Consider the following 20,403-nt stretch of genomic DNA (forward strand, 5'->3'; position numbering starts at 1 on the left):
ACAAACTGGGGAAAAAAATAATAATATATATATTATATATATATATATATATATATATATATATATATATATATATATATATATATATATATATAATAAAATCATAAAGAATGGCGGTCTGTGGCTTAATGCATATCAGACCGAGAGTCCTTGAAATGGAAAAGGTTGCCCACTTAACAACATTTAGTTGTTTGCTCGCTGAAAACAGTGCAAAAGGTTGTGACATTAATTAATAATCGAGCGTGGTAATTGCAGCCTTTCACTTTTCTTTCCTCCAAGAGCTAAAGGGTGTATATCCCACACAGTTTAATGCACACAACACAGCACGCACACACAACGTAAAAAAACATATTAGCTTCGCAGAATAAGCTCATATGTACAAGGCCACTCGCATCGTGTTCTATGGTGCTTAAGTGTTTGTGAACACATTGCATGCGTGGGTGACTTGAAAATTCGACTCCATGTACTGTAAGCAGTAGTAAGAAATGAATGGCTATGAATGCGAATGTGACATGAATGTGTGTGTGTGGGTGTGTGTGTGTTTAGATTTATCTTTCACCCTGACAAAGGCAGCTTGTCTGTCCGGAACGTTGGTCTTGTCTTAGCTCTGGTCCATAGCGTTAACGCTGTGGTACTTTCAACTTCCTGCGCCCACATGAAAGCAGTCGACAGCTTGTCGACTGCTGCAAAAATAAAAATAACACTTTAGCTACTCACCAACCCAAAGACGGTTTTGTGGAGTTGAAAGCCTACTTTCCCTAGTGGACACACTTGCCAGTAAAGGTAATATTTCCCCGAAAAAAAACATATGTTTTAGCTACTCCACTGCGCCCTCTACATATCTTGTCAATAGAAAATCCCATTGGACAGATCTTTTCTTATTTATATGCAATATTTTATTTTCTGGACAAAAAGTGCATTTTATACTTGTGGTGGGTCCACTAGGGAAAGTAGGCTTTTGACTCCACAAAACCGTCTTTGTATTGGTGAGTAGCGAAAGTGTTATTTTTATTTTTGCAGCAGTCGACAAGCCTTTCATGCGTACGCAGGAAGTTGAAAGCACCATATTGTTAAGGAGACGTCCTCCAAACGCTATGGACCAGAGCTAGTCTTCATTTTGCGCGATGCAACACTTTTTGAGCTTGTTGAGCTATTTCTGCTATAAAAATGCGACGGATGAAATAGAGCAGCATTTTTCAACATGGAAACGATTATGACGATTATGCAATAATTGTGACGGGCCTAGTTAGTGCCTAGATTTAAACAACCACCTAGCCTGTCACACTAGTGTTGAGAGGCTTTGGGCTTAAGGAATGTGGGCTTTCCAGCGTGTCTTTGCAGACCACGAGGAAGGCTCCCGGTGTTGGTCACAGCCCTGCTGCTGTGCGCTTCCCACAGGGAGAACAATCCCCCCGGTAAGGTTCACACAAGGTCAGGCTGCAGAGAAGCCTCTCGTGCCTCCAGGCAGTAGGCATGTGCACCTGTGTGAATGTGTGTGTGTGTGTGTGTGTGTGTGTGTGTGTGTGTGCGTGTGAGAGAGAGATTGTAGGGTATTTGAATGTGTGTTGGGTTGGTGTGTACAGTACATGCTTGAGTGAATGTGCACAGTGAAGCATACTTTTGACCCCAATAATAATAGGTTTGTCTCAGAGGGTTGCCGAGTTCACCAGTCGGGTAAGAATGGAATGAATCCTATAATGCTCGAGTTGAAAGGTTCCAAAGCACGAGGAACAAGCCCACAGTCTCTCCTGGGACTTCACGGGGAACAACAAATAATGAACGAGTACACATCAAAATCACGAGTGTTAATTTAAGGCTGAGAGTATAAGAATTTATACATTTTTACTATAGAGTCCAAATGAATCGCATTTTATGCAAAATAAAGGACTACATAGTAGGCTACTGAAAGACACGTGTACAGTATAATGAAACTTTGCCCCCATGGTAAATGGTGCATTTATATAGCACCTTTATCCAAGGCGCTTTACATAGATTGTGCATTACATTCACCCATTAGAGATAGAGATATACTTTATTAGTCTCCCGAGGAAGACATTTGTCTTCGACAAAGGGCCCGCATAAGCGTAGTCCTAGTCCATGTCGCCACAGTGCAGCGCCAAATTCACACACCGATGGAGGCGGAAACCATGCAGGCACCAACCAGCACAACAGGAGAAATTAGGGGTTCAATGTCTTGCTCAAGGACACTTGGACACTAACTCTGAGGGAGCCCGGGTACGAACAGGCAACCTTGCGGTTACCATCCGGCCACTCTATATCCTTAAGCCACCGCCGTCCGTCCACCACATTATCCGTTCATGAGTGAGGGCAGGGAGGAGCTGAAGAGCAGCCGGAGTTTGGAGCAGCGCACTGTCAGGACGAAAAGAGAGCTGAGCCAGAAGGCAAAGCTCTCCATATCCTACTCTCACCTATGTGAGATGAAGTGTGGGTTATGACTCAAAGAATAAGACTGCCGAAACAAGAGGCCAATTTATTCTTTTCTCAAACAGGTGGCTGGCATCTCCATTAGCATGTCTGAGAGGTCATTTTGACAGTTTTTGTTTTTTGATTTTGAAGTTTATTATCTTTGCCCATGAAGCTTTCAGAAGGTTCCCCTTCCATGACCATCATCATCCATCACCATTCTATCATCTGAAGCATTTTCTAAATATGAATTTAAGCACATGCTATTTGTGTCTGATTTGACTTCAGTCATGCTAGTGTTAGATAGGCTGAAAGGTTCAGCCACCCAGGAGAGACTCGGTATAGAGCCACTGCTCCTCCACTTGGAATGGAGCCAGCTAGGCGGTCTAGTACGCCATCTGGTATGGATGCCACCTGAGCGTCTCCCTAGGGGGTAGAGCTGGTAAAATAATATTACATTTTCGACTATTCCTCAAATATGGGAAACAAATGTAAATCTGAATATAAAAATTGATATTAGTTGTTTTATGTTTATTTGACAGGGACAATAAAAAAAAAGTATTTATTTTTTAGTTGTATTGGATCTGATCAGCGTTGCATTGTGGTGTCACATGCATGTGTGCATCTGGTACAGTATGTGCACTCACTCACACATGCATGTGTGCATCTGGTATGTGCACTCACATTTGCAGGCAGTTTTTGCACATTCAAAACAACATGGGCAGACAGTAACTTTAATTTATGGCTTCATTTGCACTATTCTTACACTACACCCCCCCCCCACAGCACGCACACACACACACACACACACACACACGAGTGGAATGATGCAACAGAGCAAAAACAATTCCCCAGCAACATGACTTTAGCAGTAGGGATTTGCTGACACACACACACACACACACACACACACACACACACACACACACACACACACACACACACACACACACACACACACACACCCTTATCTCACAGTACTTCCAGTAAAGTGTGTGTGCACACGTGCCTGTGTGCATGTGCAGATACAAATATATTATGATGCAGTTTGAATTGATGTGCAGTGCGCAAGTGTAATGACTTCATTCACAGTATTAGGCCTACAGAAAATATTTACAAAAGGTGCATGTGCGTGCGCATGCGTGCTTGCGTGTGTACAGTATGTACTACTGCATGCTCTGCTCTGCTGTACTGTAGCTTGTATATGTGATACTGATTGAGATCGATTCTCTGGGTCACCACACTAGCTCTGTTGCATCTGGCTGAGGTGAGGGACACAGCTCAGCCATAAACCATAAATCATATCACTATCAACCCTGGGGACACGGACACACACAGACACACACAGACACAAATCTCCCTATCCATAGATAACCTAGGAAAACATGGAACATCCAAGATCTGTTGCAATTGACCATAATGCAGGCCACGGCCATCTTGCCAATAAGTTAATGGCAGGGTGGTAACTAACCGCAATTTGCCATTGGCCGCCCATACATGCAAACAGAAAAGTCCTATCCGGGGCTTGAAATGAACTTTTTTACATGGTAGCACTGCTGCTACGGATTTCAAAATTAAAGAGCACCAGAAAACATTTAGGAGCACCCACCAACATTTAAGGAGCACCAATATGTAATGTGATTTTTTTACATTCATAAAAACAATGTAACGGTGTCCAAATCCTTCTACCCTAATGGAAAAGGGCCATACAACCACATGGCCGTTTATCTCCTACCAAACCACTCCATTAGCACACATCTGTCCATGGACAAAACAAATCAGCATGCCACAGGAATTCATCTGCACTACATTGCATCCCTGCAACCATATTTACTGTACTTAAATGTGCTTTTGCGTGCCATACTGTTATTGCACAACATTTCGCTGCGATGCAAATTACATCACACTTTTCACATTCACCAACCCCTCCCCTTTTCACTACACACACACACACACACACACACACACACAACACTACACAGTACAGTACAGTACAGTACAGTACAGTACAGTACAGTACAGTACAGTATTGTACGTACAGGATGTGTACTGTACTGCACAGTACCGTACTTTACCGTACGGTTCCATACTGTACTGTGCTGTACCACGTCCCCATTTTTACTACACCGTTTCGCACCAGGAAGAGGAGGGAGGGGCGGGGGGCAAGGCGCCGGCCCTAGTTATAGTTAAACTCCTACCATTTTATGGTTTTATCCAGAATGAAAACATTCTCTGAGGAAAATGAGTTAGTGTACATTTCCTATAGCCTATAGCCACTATAATGTTTTACTAATATGCTACTGGCTGTATTCTTCCTGGAAAAATATAAAAAGATACTCCTATGGAAAGGCTATATTATTTTACTTATATTGACCAATTATTATAATTTGGTATATCCGTTGCATACATTGTATGTGTAGGCTGCTGTCGTGAAAGTTTATAATAGTTTCAACACTAAAGTAGTAGGCCTAGTAGTATATTGTGAATTAGCAAACTGGCCATTTGGACTGAATGTTTCCTTTATCCAGTGTGCTACAGCACATTACAGTACAGTACGGTACGGTACAGTGAGTACAGTATGGTTTCCTCCCCACAGCAACAAATTATGCTTTGACTAAATTAATTTACAGTAAGACAAATTACCGCGATTAACAGAAGTGGGGAGGAGGCGGGACATCCACTTTACCCCAGGATCGTTCTCAGCACATCCTTTGCACACTGTATGACGGAAACATTTGAAAAATTGTGAGAGGCAAACGTCAACAGTAATACAGTAATACAGTGAAAGAGTGCGTGTCTGCAACTAAGCTGTTGAAACATGGACACCAACTTAATTTAGTGAGGTTGGGATAAATCCACATCCCTGCATAAACATGATCCTCAAAGCTTTTTACAAACACAAAGCATTACCACAGATTATTTCCCTAAAATGACAACAAAACACAGTCGCTTAAAACCCAACAGAAGCCTAATCCTGCACAGAGTGTTAATTTAACTCTGAAAGCTTTTAGAGTGATTTCGGAATGTATTGTGTGTGTATGATGTAAATCTAGGGCAACATCTCTTTCCACTCTTTCCACTTTTCAACACTAATTGTTCAAAATCAGTTAAGACACCAGTGTTTACTGTTTAATTAGATTAATTGTATTTATTCTCAGCACTGGGGAAAGTCACATTTGTATAAAGATTAGGAAAAGATTACAGATGCTTAATAAAATTACAGGGGGAAATTATTTCAAGATGGTACGTAGGTGATTTTGACATCTTTATTACTAACAATGTAACAAAAACTACATACAGCTGCACACCACTGTCAAAAGGATAAAACGCCAAAGAAAGCCAAATGCCTAGTTCCATTACGGCCCTTTAAAATGAAATGTAAAATGTGTGAGTTACTTTATGTGCGTGTACGTGTGAGAGAGTGAGTGGGCGAGGGGATTTTATATTTAAAATAAAATCCATGTGAACAACTGAATTCTGGAATAACAATTTACTCCTGCTAAGATCAAGGTGAAAATCCTGCATATCACTGGGCCTCCCCCCGATGCCTCCGATCAATATCTCCTTTGAGGAGTGCCGCCTGGCACCATGCCAGGCCCTCTGCCATTATCGATAGCCCTGAAACCAGATGAGAGCGCCTCTGGCCTATCCCAGATGCCCTAGCCTCCCCCAGTGACCAATGAGAAGGAGTGATAGAGTTGTAGTGACTTGCTGAGATAGCCAATGGGATCTTTGGTACCGGGCAGAGTTTCAGCGCGGGGGGTAACTTGACACCTCACTTTGGGACAGCAGATGGAGAAAGGGTGTGGTCCGACCCAACAGCCTGATGCTGCAGTACACACACACACACACACACACACACACACACACACACACACACACACACACACACACACACACACACACACACACACACACACACACACACACACACACACACACACACACACACACACACACACACACACACACACACACACACACACACACACACACACACACACACACACACACACACACACAAATACAACTGTCTGTGTCTATACTGTAGGTGAGATAACAGTGGAAAACGCGTTAGTGGTCAACGAAACACACGTTATTATAGGGTAAAGATGCCAAGGCTTCGACAGTGATGTCACTGTTATGAGACACTGAAGTAGCTCGGACGTAGTATGGCATTTTGCTCAAAGCTGGTTATTGCGGCCGCAGGTCGCAGTTAACTAATTAAGCCCATATATGGAGATCCCTGATGATCAATATTGGCCAGCAACTACATCTCAGCTCAAACCCTGACCTGTTCTGACATACAGTATGTTGATCCTTCCCCATCCATCCTTCCTCTTCGATGTCTCCCTTTTGACTGATACCTGTCCATTTAAACCCCAAAGTTATTAGTGCAGCCGTGCCCGGCAGCCGGCGAAAACTAGAGTTCTCAACAGGTCTAAAAATCAAGTCCCGGCCCTACCTGGGCCCTCATCAAACCCTGTACACTCAAGACACTGCCCCTGCTGCCATCCTTAGATCTCCATATATGAAGCTGAACTGTTCTGACATTCCATATGTTGATCTGACCTAATCAAACCCTGTACACTCAAGACACGATCCATAAATGGCCAGTACAGAATTCATTTCATATGTTGATCTGACCCCCCATGCCAAAGCGCCAGCGGTCGCCCAGCAGTCTGCTGTCACCCAAGCAGATGATATGCCTCATAGTAAAATGTCAGTGCCGGTCTTGGCTATAGTGTGCGCTCCGCGATGGGCGCGACGGCACACCTATATATTTTCATTCATTTTTCAGATCATTGTCATCAGTCATTGCAGTGCAAACCATTAAATATAGCCTATATTAACATCATAGGCTATTGTAGCCTACAATATGTGACATATTTCTTTTACCCGGTATTATTGATGTGAGTTGATCAAAACATTATTGCATATAATGCTTGACTTGTCTTGTAGCCTAGGCTATACAGTATATAATACCAGCTGGTATAACACTATAAATCATATACTTCTGATGATATATAACCTTATCAACGCGCTGTCATCAAAGTCATTGCAGAAGAGCCTGCTCTTGACTTTACTGTCCAGTGTCCATTCATGGGTTCTTTCGGACATGTTCATTGCGTATTTATTCCCCAGGTGATTTCTTTTAACCGTCATCAGTCGGCAATGTTCTCATTTATTAACTTTAGCTGTTATGAAACCATCATTAAGCAATGTAATCATATTGTGTATATGTTACATCTTGATTGTGTTGTGTAAAGCAATGTGACATTCTCTTTCTTTAAGACTAAAGGCAACCCTTGACTGTAGGAAGCCATGAATAAAATATGGCCACATAACACATCGATCATGACTTTTGACTTATAGGCTTCCTCGCCGTTCTCAAATAGACTACTATTAATAATGCGACGATACCATTAACATAATCAAAGTGATGCAATGACAAAAAAATACTAAAACGAATCACCTCCTCGTTGCAATGAACATTGAGCAACATTTAACAGCCAACTCAAAGATCATGACATGCTAGAGAATGACAAAAGAACAAGCTGACCGTGTGAATCAAACTTTATTTTTATTTATTTTATTTGTCTGCTCTGTTGCTGCGGGAGGTGGCGGCCCCCTCGTTTTTCTCTAACCGGCTTCGTTGCGATTGGCTTTTGGCGAGGCTGCAGCTGGCTGCTATTGGTCCACTCAGACAGGCTGTTTGTTGATTGGCTGATTCGCAGTGCTGGCATTCTCTGAGCCACTGAAAATCCAGGACCGCGATTGGCCGCCCAAGCTCGACAAAGAAGTTACAGCATGGTGCCACCGTGCCCCCAACCTGACACGGTTATAATGGGTTAAACGTCGAGGTCTCGGGTATGAATGTAGTGCGAAGACTACAGTAACTGCCACACTGTATGTATATGTCCATGCATGCGTGTTAAATCGTGTTGCTGCGATGATCACTTGAACTGTGACCGGCAGACTTGCACATTTCACCTCATAAACAAAACGCATAGAAAAAGGGGCCACATCAGAAGACACCATTGTTGACTGTGCTTCTCACAGCCTCCACCCCAACCAATCAGTGTATCCTCTCACAGCGACAAATAATAACCTCGCGTCCCAAATGCAGTGCACACACACACACACACACACACACACACACAACACACACACACACACACACACACACACACGACACACACGACACACACACACACACACACACACACACACACACACACACACACACACACACACGACACACACGACACACACGACTGGTATGTGTTTCCACACACCACAACAATCAACAAACAGCGGGGTCAAATAAACAAAACCTTTTGTTGGTCGTGCCAAGGGGGACGCCGTGGGTCAAGCGGAGTGCCGCTTCCACACATTGGGCTCATTCAGGAGCTCTCCTGGCTGCGGCCCACCCTCTTGGCTGCGGCCCACCCTCTTGCGTCGCGCTGCCAAACACGCACGGAGCACCAACTCAATTAGCGCCTTTTCTGCTGTATGTTTTGTTTTCCCATACAGTGCTGGAAATAGTGTGGCATCTCCGCCTGCAGGAAAGAAAGAGAGGACAGGCCGGGCCCCTGGGCCTTTTGACGCAAAGCCACGCCACCTCTGCCCCCGTTTCCTCTAACTAGGACCCCCCCCCCCCACCAGACACAGCCCTGCACTCTCCTCCGACCCCCCTGACCACTGATGTGTGGGACCCGTAGGCGTAGCCGTGACGTTAGCCCAGAGTGCCTCCGCTAGCTAGCCGGGTGGGCCCACAGAGGGCCATTTGTTCTCACACAGTCTGACAAAGGGACTCCTGCATTTATCTGCCCCCCCTACCCCCCCATGGAGGCCGACGTCGTTTTGCCGTCGTATCCTACACCCATGAGCAAAAACCCTCGGTGTTCATTTAAGTTGGAGCAGTTAAATGAACACTGAGGAGCAGTTGGAGGAAATACATCGACTCGGGATCCCCCAGGAGGAAGTCACTAATGTTGCTCTGGAGAGGGAAGTCTGGAGCATTCTGGTGGAGCTGTTGCCCCCGCGACCCGACTACGGATAAGCGGTTGAAGATGGATGGATGGATAGATGGATATTTGGATGGATGGAAGATCAACATTTCTTTTGCCAAATGTTCGTACAAGAATAGGGACGCTACAGTTCATGTGGTAAAATTAGTGCAAAAGCTATAAAGCTGTCACGGTAATACGTGGCAAACTAAATTTATGTGTATAAAAAAATTACTCAACCACAGGCATCGATGTTTCCAAGCGTCAATTCTATATGAGTTGTCAATATGAGGGGAAGCACTGTGAAAACCGGACGCCAGGAATGGAGAAATGCAGTAATACCGTAGCGCCAAATCAGTCTACTGCAGCACTTTTTTCAGTACTTCTTGCAAATCAAGCCTGTGTGCATGTATTTATGTGCATGTCATTCTATTAACACTGTTGGCCATGAGGAGAGGAGCCCAGCGATCAATGGCTGGCTGCAAGGCCGAGGCTTGGCACAATAAATACCCAATTACAAGCTCTCATTTTCCAGCTGAGAGGCTAGGAGAGAGCCAGCGATAGAGCCACAGTTGAGGATGGAGAGAGAGAGAGAGAGAGAGAGAGAGGGGGGGGGGGGGGGGGGGTTAGAGAGCAGAGGAAAAAGGGTGTGTGTGAGAGGAGAGAGAGAGAGAGAGAGAGAGAGAGAGCATCTCAGAGGCTAACCATGCTAGTTTACCTACATAGCAGTGAGTCGGATGGGGCTAGCCACATTGGCAAAACACAGACACACACAGCGGTTGTTTAGGCACATTACTGCAGTATTTAGAGAGTACATCAAAAGTTTGTGTGGCTAAGGTATGGGCTATTAGAGGGGGAAGTTTGTTTTAACTTCAGTGTAGACCTACTGCAAAAATCCTGCCTCACTTACATTAGAAAGTAGAGGTTTGAGGAACGTTACTGGCAAAAACACTTTTAGGGTGAGGAGACCAAATTCATCTTACATGTATTAAAAGTAAATATTATTATGTAAGGACACAGGCATACTGTCATAGCCTATAATTTGTAACGATGACTTTATTAGTGAATCTACAAGAAATTGTATCCACGATTATTGTAGACGCATTGGACCACTTTTCAATCTAGTTCATAAACTTATTAACAATGTTATTTTGATTTAAATTGGTTAATTCTAGTAACTAGAAAAGTGCTCTATTCTCTCTCTCTCTCTCACACACACACACACACACACACACACACACACACACACACACACACACCCCGGATGCGAAAGGACAAAAGAGATAAAAATAACATTACATGCAATTAAACAACAGCCACCAATCCACGCCATGCAACCAAAGTTGACTGATTAGACAGGGCATGCCGACAGCGAACAGCAATGCCTTGTGCAGGACTGAATACAAACAAGGACAATGTATACTGCAGCGCCCAGCGGGGATGCCATGCAGGCAGCTATGAGGCAATTAGTCTAGTCAATTAGGCTAACGAGGATGGCATTCTGCGAGTGTTGCATAAGATCAGGGCGCAGGCGATATAGGGGATGTGCACCGGTCCCCAAACTGTGGTGCCATTTGTGCACCTTTGGAGCAGGAATTTGCACTCTGGATTTTACAGTGTGATTATACAACAGCGGTGTAAAGTAAGTAAATACATTTACTTAAGTAATGTACTTAAGTACAATTTTGAGGAATTTGTACTTTACTTGAGTATTTCCAGTTTCCAATACTTTTAGTTCTACTCCACTACATCTCAGAGGCAAATATTGTACTTTTACTCCACTACAATTATTTGAAAACTTTGAAAACTTGAAATGGGACATTCTGCATAGTGAGTACTTTCTACTTTTGGTACTTCATGTACATTTTGTTGCCAATACTTTTATACTTTTACTCAAGTACATTTCTAATTCAAGACTTTTACTTGTAACAAAGTAGTTCTACATTACAGTATTGATACTTTTTACTTGAGTAAAATATTTGAGTACTTTTTCCACCACTGTTATACAAGCTGGGTCGCCCACACACAGCCCCTGCACAATGCAAACATTTCCATCTTTCAAACAAGGCCCAGCAGACTGAGCGTAGGTTTACAGTTACAGTAGCAAAATATCACTGCATAGCCCTTAGTATAGTAGCGTACTATTACAACAGGTGTGTAGGAGAACATTATCTTGAAACCACGCACACACAAACACACGCACACTTCGATCCACTTCATTTACTCATGCACTTTGGGTTTAATATTTGTTTCCAAGTAAGAGTGCTCGCGAGTGTAAGCGCGTGGGCGTTTTCACACGACGCATAACAAACACAAGCGTTCATGAAAGGGAAGGGTCAGGTTTGTGAAACGCACTCCCACTGTACTCGACACACACACACACACACACACACACACACACACACACACACGGGTTCATGAAAACACAATCCATTTCTCCCTCCATCCATCCATCCATTCATCCATCTTTCCTCCCGTCTCTCTCTCTCTCTCTCATCCCCCGTCTGTTTCTCTCAGGATCAGGCAGAGATCACAGGGGTCACGCATGTTGAGTTATTTATAGAACAGTATTCCCCCATAGGATTCACTCACCCCGTCAGACCCCGACGGACGGGAGCTCGCACATGCATTGGCAGGGAGCGCACAGACACACACTCATGCAACCATGCACGTGCCCACACACAAAAGTATTCCGAGGTACAGAATAATTTCCAAGCTACAGAGACCACGCACACACACACACACACACACACACACACACACACACACACACACACACACACACACATATATGAAGTACTAATGTGCGGCTTAGAGATTAGCAGTCGATGTAATCCATGACATTATATTACTCAGCCAATGAGCCACACGGCACCACAACCTGCGTGGTGCTAACCAGGAGTGGGGCAAGGCCAGCGGTTGGCTGGATAAGGAAGCAAGGGTGAGGCTAGGAGGCTGAGGCAGGACCAATGAGAGTAGACTGTTTGTACTTTTGTATCTTTTTTCTACTATGTCTGAATATATATGATGTATTTTTTTGTATGTATGTTTTTTTAGATCTCTGCACCGAAACAAATTCCAATCAACTCTGTTGACATGGCAACAAAGTATTGAATATTGAACCCTGATGGACTAGTAAATTGTCCAGTGTACACACCACAGATCGGACTGCGACAGCACTTTAATGTAGGCTCTGAAATGGGGAATGGATCAATTGTGAGACAGTGGGTTGACCTTCTCTGTGTGTGTGTGTGTGTGTGTGTGTGTGTGTGTGTGTGTGTGTGTGTGTGTGTGCGTGCGTGGGTGGATGTGACAATCCATGTTGCCAAGGATGGGTGGAATGTTTTCCTTCCGTCTTGTATCTCATTAGCACTTCATTCTGTCACTTCCTCTCTCCATATAGCCTCATGGTCAGAGGCAGGCAGGACCATTGTGCACACAACAGTAACGTCTGTCTACACACGCTTGACATCTCTAGAGATCTGTTTTTCTGCTGATTTACCATTGGTTCCCGCCAGGGTCGCGCAGCGAAAATAACCGATCAAAGCACTTACAACAGATCTACCACTTAGATGCCAAACAAAGCATAAAGCAGGCGTCAGTCTTGAGTGGCAGGTTATTTAACACAAGGGTTCCCAAACCAGACTTAGACTTAGAAAGGCTATAATGCTATAAAGCGGTCATTTACAGAGGGAAGAGTTGCACGTTGCGTAAACACACATGCACATAAGTGTGCACAGGCACTGATTAACACAGTGGACGGTAATAAACCTTTTCTGAATCATATTTGTTAGATTGTGTTTTTTTTGTTTTTTTTTTGGGGGGGGGGGGGGAGGTTACAACTTACAATGGGTTTGTATAGGAAGGGGCCATGTCTGATAAAATGTATATCAAGTATCCAAACACTGAAACATGTTTGAAAGTGAAATATCCATTCAATTGTATTGACCATCATTTGAAGGCCCACTTGCAGAATCCTCACGACCCATGAGTGTGCCCCGACCCACAAGTTGAAAAACACCGATTCAACACACTGCTGGATTAAGACACAACGTGCCTACAGTACTGAACCAGAACACAGGCATCAGGAGTCATTAACAGCAGGCCATGTGTGCACCCGCACAAACATGCACACACACACAGTCTGTCAACCTCTACTATCGGCTCTTCTCATCTCTCCAGCTCTCATCACTCAACTGGGCAAAACCTTGCACACGATTCCCAAATGCACACCCACCCACCCACCCACGCACCCGCCCACAAACGAACAAAAAAGCGTGCGCACACACACACCAAGGCAGAAAAAAATTAGCTGCCCCACTGTGACATTCATAAAAAATGTGTGGATCGTTTTATGATGCAGACAAACATGTACAAACATTCCAAACTTCCTAGCAACTGTTTGGAGTTGAACTGACGTGATAAAAAACAACAACAAATGTAGTTCCACAGCACGGCGCCATTAGAGCATCATTACAAAGCAGCTTGCCGTCCTACTTTGCAAAAAAAAACTTTCACCAACTCCTACAGATTCATCATGCTTTTAAAGTTCTAAGCAATGAACAATATGTAAACATTTATTATGTTAAATGGAAATTGAATGAAATTATGCCTCTCGTGTGTCTCTGTGCACACACGCTCGCACACACACACACACACACACACACACACACACACACACACACACACATGCGGGGGGGACAGCAGTGGCCAATGCCATCTGCTCCATTCAGCTGAAGGTTGCAGTCAGTAGTGCTGAGCGTGAGACTACGTACATCATCAGTACTATTCAATACTGTCAACCACCCATAAAACAACACACACACACACACACACACACACACCGCACCACATTAAAAAGGACTGGATGATGACAAATTAAAGCCCCAAACACACACACACACACACACACACACACACACACACACACACACACACACACACACACACACACACACACACACACACACACACACACACACACACACACACACACACACACACACCAAGCCACAAACACAACACAGAGCACAGTGTCGAACAGAAAGAACACTTACCCATCAGTTGCTCCGTCTGGTTGGCTACTCGCGTGTCGTGTGTGTGTTTGCGGCGTTGCGCGTGAGGGCAACGGTATGTGTTCACAGCTCAAAGCTCAAAACTCCGGTCTGGCTCTATAAAGTCCAATGCGGGGCTGAACACGGCTGAGCAAGCCAGCCACGCTTCGTACGCAGAGATGTGGGTCTACACAGTACGGCTCTCTGTTCGCCTGCTCTCTCTCTCTCGCTCTGTATATATCTCTCTCTGTATATCTCTCTCTCTCTCTGTATCTCTCTCTGTCAGTGACTGCAATGTTCTTCTCTCTAGCCCTCCGGCTCCTGCCTCTCTCTTCAGCTGGTCCCCTCCCACTTTCTCTCTCTCTCCCTCTCTCTCTCTCTCTCTCCCTCTCTGTGACATCAGAGGGCAGTCTCAGGCATGCTGAGCATTTTATGGGAGTCTCTCCCGTTCCCTCCCTCTCGTCTCCTTACGTGCACATGCAGGAGAAGGATGAGAAAAAGAGGGATAATAAAGTAGAACCACATGCTCTCAGTGCACAACGAGCGTGCAGGAAAAGAAAATGCATATCTACAAGCTGAGCTTGTATACAGCAGTCATTTTCATCTGGGATTTGGTGGGATGGGGAAAGAAAGTGGCGCTTCAATGGGTGGTTAACTGTTGAGTGTGTGTAAAGTGGCCCATTTTAACCTCAACAATGGCAAGGCGTTTTCACAATTCCTCCCCCTGTTCGTTTCAGTCTCAGAAAATGTACATGAACTGTAACACCACACACACACACACACACACACACACTTCGTCTCTATGCTACTAGCGGTATATTACAGTAATGGTATAATAATGTCTGCTATGTCTCCAATATGTTTTAGTTTTTTTGCTTTACGAGCATTATTAAAGGAGAATTATTTTTTGTTACCGTAATCTGATCACAACCAGTGGTAGGCAAAACATTTTTAATAAAAAATCCATCCAGAATCTCAGAGCATGCGCGCTGGGTTCGCATTTTTACAGAAGCCCCTTTGGGACAAGACACCATGCAACGTCTTCGGTCATTATGAAAGACAGAAAGACAAAAAAAAAGGCGATGGAAAAGCGATCAAAATAAGCGATTTAGCGATGGAGTTATGTAACTTTTCACCTGTACCACTCTGTTATTGGATATAACAGCATCAGATTAAGGTAAGAAAATGGTTCATCCAGAATTCACCGAGCCCACCATGGTCCTCCCGCCTCATCTTTCCACCATCCATCCATTCCATTGCAGACCACTACACACTGCAGCGGAGTGGAGCTCTACTCAGCTGCTGTGGTCAGGGAGCACTTGACCTCTGCAACTGGAATACTCACTCTCACCATTTTAGTTTGCTACTATATACTACACAATGATACCTTTGCGCTCGCGTGTGCGTGTCTATGTGTGTGTGTGTGTGTGTGTGTGTGTGTGTGTGTGTGTGTTGGGGGGGGGGGGGGGGGGTCCGCAAAGATTTTTGCTAAGAAAGTAAGACATAAGACAGAGAGAACGAGCGAGAGAGAGAGAGAGAGAGAGAGAGAGAGAGAGAGCAAGAGAGAGCAAGCGTAGGAGAGACATAACGTATTACAGTGGCCTGACAGAGTGATGGAGGTTTTTATATTGAAACATAAAAGGAGTCCGATTAGCTCTGGCTGATGGATGAAGCCCCACCTCCCCCAAGGGGAGACACCTGACATATGCCTGGCCGTCACATCAATGGGCGGGTCAATAAACCGGCCAATACCAATGAAGAGGGATAGAGGTAGGGGCGGGGCTGCGTTGGGTCAGGAGGGGGTTGTTTACCAGGCCTTGTGCGCGTTGCAACAAACGTTGCATTAACTATCTACGATAGATCAATGCTGCATTTACTTCTCCACTGACACTGATCAATAGTCTTAAGTTATCAGCACAACAGTGCTACAGCACTGTTGTGCTGATAACATAGAGGTAGCACAGAGAGAGAGAGAGATAGAGGGAGAGAGAAAGAGAGAGAGAGAGTCATGTTGAATTGACTGTCATAATCAAATTGCAAGTAGCACACTTAAATGTATCCATTTGTAACTTTGAGAGTATACAAATGTAACCAAATGTGACTAAATGTGACCTGATGAAGATCAAATAGATGGAAATGTGTTTTGTAACTGTGCAGGCTCTACTGAAGTCTCTTTAGCCCAGCACTCAGGCTGTCGATGTGCGTATTCCATGTCCGCTCTAACCAAATGTGACTAGGGCAAGACATTAGTTTCTTACTTTGATCCCTAATTTAAGGGATTTGATTTAAATGTATACTTACAAATACTGTACAAACACTGTAGAACAGTACTATTACAAAAATCTTACAAAAACATTACAGACTTTCTGTAAAGTGCCGCCCTTTGTTGTACAACATAAAATCCTCTCTTTCATCCATGTTGCATAACTCTGTGGGTGCAAAAAACCTTAGCGTGTACACAGTAATGTAACCAAAAGGACCCTTACGGGTCGGGTTAAACTAACATTATACAACATGTCGTTTCGCGGAAGCAATCTGATTGGTTGAAACAGCCTTCTAGCCGTGCTTCAAACCAGCATCATGGAGCGGCTAATCAAAACAAATAATGCAGCATACTCGTGGCTATGCTAGTTAGTTTCTTGGGACATTTGTGGTCGTAGACATTTGCGTTGCTTTCGGAACTCGCCTGCGGGCGAGTTCCTGCAGCATCTCAGGCGTGCATTAATGACGTTACACCACCCCCTCTCGTGTAATATTGCTTAATTCACAACTTTTCAATTTAACACAATGTCTTCCTTCACTACATGTCACGACAAGACCTCAGCCTTCTGCCCCCCTGTTAGTTTGTCACATCTCATCTATCTCATAAGGATTTGATGCAATGATTCCTTGTACCTGTTTAGTACATGTCTCACTCTTTCCCAGAGCTTTCACCCAGGTGGGCGTGCTTTAGAGGGTATACCTGTTACTGATGGGGGGGGGGGGGGAGAGAGAGAGAGAGAGAGAGAGAGAGATGAGAGAGAGAGAGAGAGAGAGAGAGAGAGAGTGAGAGAGAGAGAGAGAGAGAGACAGAGACAAATAGGGGATTGAAATGCAGAGGCTGGCTGAACCCAATAGCTACTACCTGTGTACATCTGGCGCACACACACACACACACACACACACACACACACACACACACACACACACACACACACACACACAGTGCTATTTTTGTACTTCCAGCAGGCAGTCTTGTTTGTTCACACAACACACACCCACACACACCTGGCCCCGATAAAGTCTGTGTTATCTGTGTGTGATGTACCTTAGATGACGTCAATGGCTCAGCTCCGCTTCATACACTGATAACAGCCAAAGGCCACTGGGCTACTGGGCCCGACCCGGACTGCTTAAAAACTAACAAAGTAGATGTATTCTGGTGGATTTGGGGAGTTTGATACTTGTATCAGGCTTTACTAACATAGGATCCATTAAAAAGCTAAAAGTACAGTAGGCCTACAGAAAGCCAAAACAACACCAAATGGTCAAGTCTGCTATAAACATAACACGAGATATAAAGCTAGATAGCTATAAACACTATTCCCGGTCGGTGGACTTCAAAATAAGATATATTTTCTTTTTGTATTATTATAAATATTATTCTCTGGTATCGGTATTCGGTATCGGCTAACACAGAAATGGTGGTATTGGGATCGGATCGGACATCCCTAGTCGCCATGCATCATGCATTTGGTGTGATTTGGGCTTATGACAGAGGTCAGCAGTGACCTCACACTATCGATAATGAGGGAGGGGATGGCACAATGAATAAATTCAGAAAAACGTATCTCTGTTCAATAAATGTACATATCAAATATCTTCCTACCCCAACAACATTCCTGAAGGAGCTTTACCGCATATTTTTATTTGCTCTATCTTTGCCCTCATTTAGTATTCCATGTCTTGTGTTATTGTGTTACAATACAGTCGCAATTAATGCATAATATATTTGATCTTCAAAAATGTAGGTAATCCAAGAATATGCACACCAAATGCACACGATGAAAGCAAGCAGTGACGCAAAGTGTTGTCTGGTTAAAGGGATGGGGAGTGGGACCCTGAAGTCATCAGTGTTGTCTGGTTAAAGGGATGGGGAGTGGGACCCTGAAGTCATCAGTGTTGTCTGGTTAAAGGGATGGGGAGTGGGACCCTGAAGTCATCAGTGTTGTCTGGTTAAAGGGATGGGGAGTGGGACCCTGAAGTCATCAGTGTTGGGTGGTTAAAGGGATGGGGAGTGGGACCCTGAAGTCATCAGTGTTGGGTGGTTAAAGGGATGGGGAGTGGGACCCTGAAGTCAAAGTGTTGTCTGGTTAAAGGGATGGGGAGTGGGACCCTGAAGTCAAAGTGTTGTCTGGTTAAAGGGATGGGGAGTGGGACCCTGAAGTCAAAGTGTTGTCTGGTTAAAGGGATGGGGAGTGGGACCCTGAAGTCATCAATATTGGCCAGCAACTTGACATCTGACCTCAAACCTCAAACCCTTAGATCTCCGTAAGCTGACCTGTTCTGACATTCCATATGTTGATCCTTCCAACATTACAATGGTGCACTAACTACGTTTTTGGACGACTTATTTGTGTATCCCGGTCAAAATAGCCTTCGTGATTTGGGGAACAAACAATTATCTCAAGAACAAATTTACAATTTTAAACCCAAAATCAGCCAAAACAAATTTCCATAGTTACTGGACTTTGGCTTTGTAAGGGCAGTATTGTTGAAACACACAATACAACTGTAGGTTATCCACACCTATTTGTGTCTGTGTGTATACAAAATAAACAAATCAAATACACTCAGGCTATATAGCACCCCGTTCACCTGTAAAACACAAATGATCTAAGCTTATTACTAGATCTGCTTAAATTGTTTGAGATGTTTGTTGCTTGCTATTATCTTTGTTTCACTTAAAAACAGCACACACTGAAATCAAACACAAAGACAACAAGAAAGAAATGGAAAAGAAAAACACAAAGAGCTGCATTCTTCATATATTATAATACACAATAAAACAATGTTTGAAATTTGAGGTGATTCTGCATGTTTATCTAAAACTAAAACCAATAAGCTTTTGGTTGAAAGGGTTAGTTCAGTTTTTGGATTTAAAGCTGTAGGGAATGCCATATAAGAGGTATACATTTGTTACCTGTGTGTGTCCCATGGTGGCAGTTCTGGTCTGGTTTTGGTGAATATGAATTAGTTCCGGTCATAAATTGATCCACAAAACTAGTATAATTTGTATTGTTGACCTATTTCAAACATGGGAACAATATTTTTGTGTCCAGTATCACTACGCCAGCAGCAGCACAAACACAGAGGGGTCAAAGTTGAGCCAAAGTTGTGCTATGGTATAGAAATAGGTAAACATTACAAATTAGTTTTGTGGAGTCATTTATTTTTAATGCGTGGCCCCCAGTGCCCTCCACCAAATGACCGGAACAAGTCAATATTCACCAAAACCAGACCAGAAGTCCCACCACTTGAATGAGGCAATCAATTAATACCTTTGCAATGACTATATTAATGGCAAGTATTTCCTACAGCTATACAACAAAAATCTGAACTAACACTTTAACAGGTCACAGTCAAAACTGAGAGTCCAATCTTTCCCCATCAACTACTACATTCCGGCCATTTGAAAATAGCCGATGCAACGCATTGTGAGCTTGTAGATCTGGTATTTTCAAAAGTTTTTAGACATTTGAAATTTTGAAATGAGACAATCTGAAAAGTACTTTTTACTTTTTGGTGCAAATACTTTTGTACTTTTACTCAAGTAAATGTTTAATTCCGTATTTCTACAGTGCAATATTGATACTTTACCACCAACCTACAGTAGGAAGCCCACGACAAAAGAAAAACAAATAAAACGTGCG

At 43.7% G+C, this 20,403-nt stretch overlaps 1 protein-coding gene across 4 annotated transcripts in view; it reads right to left on the reverse strand.

Annotated features, from left to right (window-relative positions):
- Positions 1-20,403, reverse strand: part of hdac4 (histone deacetylase 4) — a 207,244-nt gene that overhangs the window by 102,985 nt on the left and 83,856 nt on the right. The window contains exon 1 of one of the 4 annotated variants that reach the window (XM_080785449.1): positions 14,495-14,696. The exons of 2 other annotated variants lie outside the window; for them this stretch is intronic. In XM_080785449.1, coding sequence (XP_080641575.1) covers positions 14,495-14,498 — 4 coding nt within the window. In that variant the 5' untranslated portion in view covers positions 14,499-14,696. Of the gene's footprint in view, positions 1-5,067; positions 5,166-14,494; positions 14,697-20,403 lie in introns of those variants that run through there. One more of the 4 variants, XM_080785447.1, reaches the window with a different exon arrangement.

The sequence above is a fragment of the Protomyctophum bolini genome (assembly GCF_963924005.1).
Source record: "Protomyctophum bolini genome assembly, chromosome: 16".
Taxonomy (NCBI): Eukaryota; Metazoa; Chordata; class Actinopteri; order Myctophiformes; family Myctophidae; genus Protomyctophum; species Protomyctophum bolini.